Here is a 4267-nt window from a genome sequence, read left to right as displayed (position 1 = left end):
GATTTTTATTAAGCCTTAAACGATTAATAATTCTAGGAGTCTAGGCACTTGCTACCTATTCCGCCAAAAGCAATACACCACTACTCCCAAGTGTACTCTTAACATAAGTGTTAAGATAAGTGAATTAGTGTCGTTGGTCCGAGGAACATGCAAACTTATTATAACCATCTGACAAATAATTGTATATTTGATTTTTCAATTATCCTAAATTTTTACAGTATTAAAAAAAGTTAATCATTAATGCAAATAGTTTTAAGGATTATTTACACTAATTTCTTAAGAATTGCCACTCCAAAAAGAGAAAATCCATGAAGGGTCTGGTTTGAGTATGTTAATGGGTCGTTAAGCTCCCCATTTGGATAAGGCACCGGGACATTGATATGGTGAACCCCTAGATGGGGAGGGGAGGACTTAATAATGTAAAGGGTTGCTTCCCCCATTAATTTAAGTTTAATAAATATGGTAATAAAATCCAAAATGTGCTTTCATGTGGCCTAGGGTTAATAGTCGATAAGGCTTGGATGAATTGGTGTAGAAGTGGAAGTCTTCCCAAGACGGTCACATTTTAAAACCATAAATAGGTAATTAAATCCAATTTAATAGCTATTAACAATGTAATCATTTCTTTCTAGGTGGCAGTGGGACTTGCCATTTCCACGGCAGAAGAGTAAGTAAAAAAAGTTTGCAATAAATTGGTAATTCATTGGTCTTTTTAGTACTTGTAGGCATTTAACTTATTAAATCTGTACTTTTTCAGTACATCACGAGGTGAACGCAGCGTCACTCCAGATAACTTCCCGTACTCGCATCTATGTGAGGACAGGCCTGATGAATTCATTTGTGCAAACTGCAAGACTCTGGTCATGTGTGTGAAGGGTCAAGCTTTCACTCGTCGCTGCATCGATGATCACTTCTGTGCAGTAAAGACCGAGTTTGGAGGGGGTGTATGCTACCCGGGAGAACCTGCGGCATGCACCTGTCAGACTGCCAATTCCTTCCAAGTAGACCCTTATGATCCCCAGAGGTTCTTTGCTTGCAAGAACGTTGGATCTAAACCCGAGGGCTACAAGTGCCCAGGTGGAATGACTTTCGACCAAAGCACCGCACAATGCAAGAGTGCAAGTAGTGCTGCGTCACAGTGCACGATGTCGGGTACCTTCGCTAATCCTACTAATTGTAGTGAATACCACAAGTGCATTCCTCTGAGTGATGGATGGCTGCAGAAGTCGTTGGCGTGCAACAGTGGCTTGATGTTCAACGAGAAGACGGGGGCGTGTGAGGATCCTTGCCTCTACCAGTTTGTGTGCCAGCAGGAGGGACGCTACCCAGACTTGTTGAACAGGCGTAATTACTTCGAATGCTACGTAATGGGTGGCAAGCTGATGCAGGACAGATTCCAGTGCCCTGACGGCTACAAGTGGAAGGTTGAATCCGCAGGAGTGGGAAATTGTGTGGAGGACCATGATGAGGACGACGGTGATTACCCCTTCAGTCGATGCCATATCCCTGATGGCTTTTGTCCCCCCTAGTGAGTATAACTGTTAAAGGTTTTACTAGAACTGAAATTTAAAACTGAATAAGTGTCAAGTCTCAAATCTTGTGTTTAACTTTGTATTAAATATCTTAATCTTTGCAGGTCTCGAGTGAGCTAGTCTACCAGCTCCCCACCCTGGTGGACCAGTGTCTTGGATTTCGTCTACGAATTGTCTCTATTTTTGTTTTAATAAATTTTAATGGTAGCAGATTATTTATTGATCCAAGTTGGGCGAAGCTGCATTTCAAATAAGGTAAAGAAACTAGTTATATCCTCCCTCCCCTTATTCCTCGGAATTAAAAGGGCCCATTAATTTAAGTCTACATAACTTTTCATCAAAAGCATCAGCCTATATGGCACCTCCACTTGTGTGCCCCATTTGTAATACTTTGATATTTAGTTCTAGTATTCAAATGAATTTAGGTTTATAATTCCACACTCATGTATGGAATTAGACTCTATGAACTAAAGGTTTCAAGATTTTAACTTGGATTTTTAAATAAGTGGGTAAAAATTTCTACCTTAAATGCCTATTTAAGTAGAAGACAATGTAGACCTTTAGTCTTTGCCTACTTGCAAAGCTTATGGCACAAGCGGCTTTCTAGAAACTTCCTAGAACGTTAAGTTTGACCCCCCCCCAAAAAAAAAAAAAAAAAAAAAAAGATGGCATAATTTAATATGGTTTAATTATTGGAACCATTCAAGAAAACAATGCGAGATGGGCTTGACACTGACAGGAAGCTTCACATGATGTGCCTTCAAGAAATTTCTAATGATGCAATGCAAATTTATATTTAATATTAGGTTACTGCTGCATGATTGTATCATTAAATATACAGTGGATTGAGTCATGCATATTACTACAGTATGCTATAACTGGCTTGATGTTTTGGCCAAGACCATGGACATTAAGTAGATGTGTTGATTTCTTCTGGCTTGGACTGTTGTCTTGAAGAAACAAAAAGGCTTCATTTACATAACTGTCCCTTAAAAAAAAAAAAAATGGCTTGGACAATTGGACTTTTGAAAGATAAAGGTTTACTAACAAGCTCTCTGGTAGCACAACCTAAAATTGCTACCTAAGGTGAGGCCAAAGAGCTACAGCCGACATTCGGCATGTAATACAAATTGATATTTTGAAAATGGGTACAAGAATCTAATGTGTAGCATTTGGTATAGTTTGTCTTGCAACCTAGACTTTGATGATGAATCTAGTGCCACGAGTCGGTTAAACTTCATAAACTTGTGCCTAAATGTTGCGGTTTGTTATACTAACGCTGATGTTAAAGTTGTGGGTGATGCTAGATACCTTGATTTACACAAGGTCTCTTCCATCTTCTTCCTTACTCGTAATCGTTAATTTGTGTATTTATCATAACTTGTATTCGTCGGTGTAAATGCCCTTAAATGGTAAGATAGACAAGTGATAGTTAAAACGCTGATTGTTAAGCAGGTTAGTCATGATTAGGGCTGTGACATTATGCTTTTACAGAAATGCTTTTTATGCTTTAAAATATGCTTTTTATGCTTTAAAATATGCTTTAAAATATGCTTTTTATGCTTTAAAATATGCTTTTTATGCTTTAAAATATGCTTTTTATGCTTTAAAATATGCTTTTTATGCTTTAAAATATGCTTTTTATGCTTTAAAATATGCTCTAATATATATGTTTGTTATATGGATATTTTCTTTTTCCATGATCAGTTGCTCACTTTGCGTAAGGGGGAACTTATTACACATTGTGTCATCGATGTCACGATTTTTTAAAATAAAGGGCAGAAAATAGTCAAGATTGAGTATTGAGTAATATGATTTTTTATGTATTCAAATATGTAAAAAAAGGTTTCTACATAAAAAAAAATGTAGACTGTAGTAACAAAAACAACAAACAATAGGCTGTAGTAACAAGAACACTAAATAAGCTTTAGTAACAAAAACACTAAACAATACTGTAGTAACCAACACCCAAAAACTTAGGATTCATTAGTGACAAAACATTACCAACAGGACATAATTAGGGTTCATTACATTTGATGATTAAGTGATGTTTCAAATTTTCAAAATGAAAACTACGTCTATTGTCGGCTAAAACAGTTTTGTAGACAGAAAACATCTTTCAAATTGGAAATGCAGTCACATCACAGGTAAACGACAGGAGCAAATGAAATGCAGTTAATTCAAGCTGGAGTATTGGTTGATGTAATCGTCTTTTGTTTTCTTCAATTTCCAGATATTTAGCCAAATTTTTTAACAGTGCAAATCCTTTTTCTTAGCCAATTCTGCTGAACTTATCAAAATTAGGTTGTATCATACATGTTTTCAAGCTTCTCTTTAACCTCCGGATGTAACAACAGCTGATAAAGCTTTTAGCCATCGTGGTTCATGCTTTTCAATTGTTGAGGCTAATACAGGAAAATTGGTTAGCAATGAAACGCCATGTTACTTTCACTTCAAATTATTGAGGAGCTATCTACATCAGCATTGCTCTGGGCCTCAGTTTCGTTAAACTCATATTGCCTTATTTTTGAATTACAGATGATTTGAATAATAATGAGCTGATTCCAACAAGTGCCCCCATTGGTAACAACAGGCGAAGGTGGGAGGGAGACGCCAGTGTGAAAGTTCCTTAAATTTCTTACTCGTCGTGGTGCTTTAAGGCAACTCACTTTTGGATGCAGATATCAACGTTAAACCTCAGGGTTAGTTAGAGATGACCATTTCTGCAACCGATG

At 37.0% G+C, this 4267-nt stretch overlaps 1 protein-coding gene across 2 annotated transcripts in view; it reads left to right on the top strand.

Moving 5' to 3' along the window:
* LOC122243140 (uncharacterized) overlaps nucleotides 1-1739 on the top strand; it is a 2390-nt gene extending 651 nt beyond the window's left edge. The window contains exons 2-4 of one of the 2 annotated variants that reach the window (XM_043000628.2): nucleotides 633-667; nucleotides 758-1528; nucleotides 1637-1739. In XM_043000628.2, coding sequence (XP_042856562.2) covers nucleotides 633-667; nucleotides 758-1528; nucleotide 1637 — 807 coding nt within the window. In that variant the 3' untranslated portion in view covers nucleotides 1638-1739. Of the gene's footprint in view, nucleotides 1-632; nucleotides 668-757; nucleotides 1530-1636 lie in introns of those variants that run through there. The other variant, XM_086531173.1, reaches the window with a different exon arrangement.
* Nucleotides 1740-4267: the final 2528 nt, after the last annotated feature.

The sequence above is a fragment of the Penaeus japonicus genome, unplaced genomic scaffold, assembly GCF_977035675.1.
Source record: "Penaeus japonicus unplaced genomic scaffold, GWHDUDI00000001_assembly GWHDUDI00000035, whole genome shotgun sequence".
Taxonomy (NCBI): domain Eukaryota; kingdom Metazoa; phylum Arthropoda; class Malacostraca; order Decapoda; family Penaeidae; genus Penaeus; species Penaeus japonicus.
Note: the sequence above shows the minus strand (reverse complement) of the source record. Positions and strands in the feature narration are given on the sequence as shown.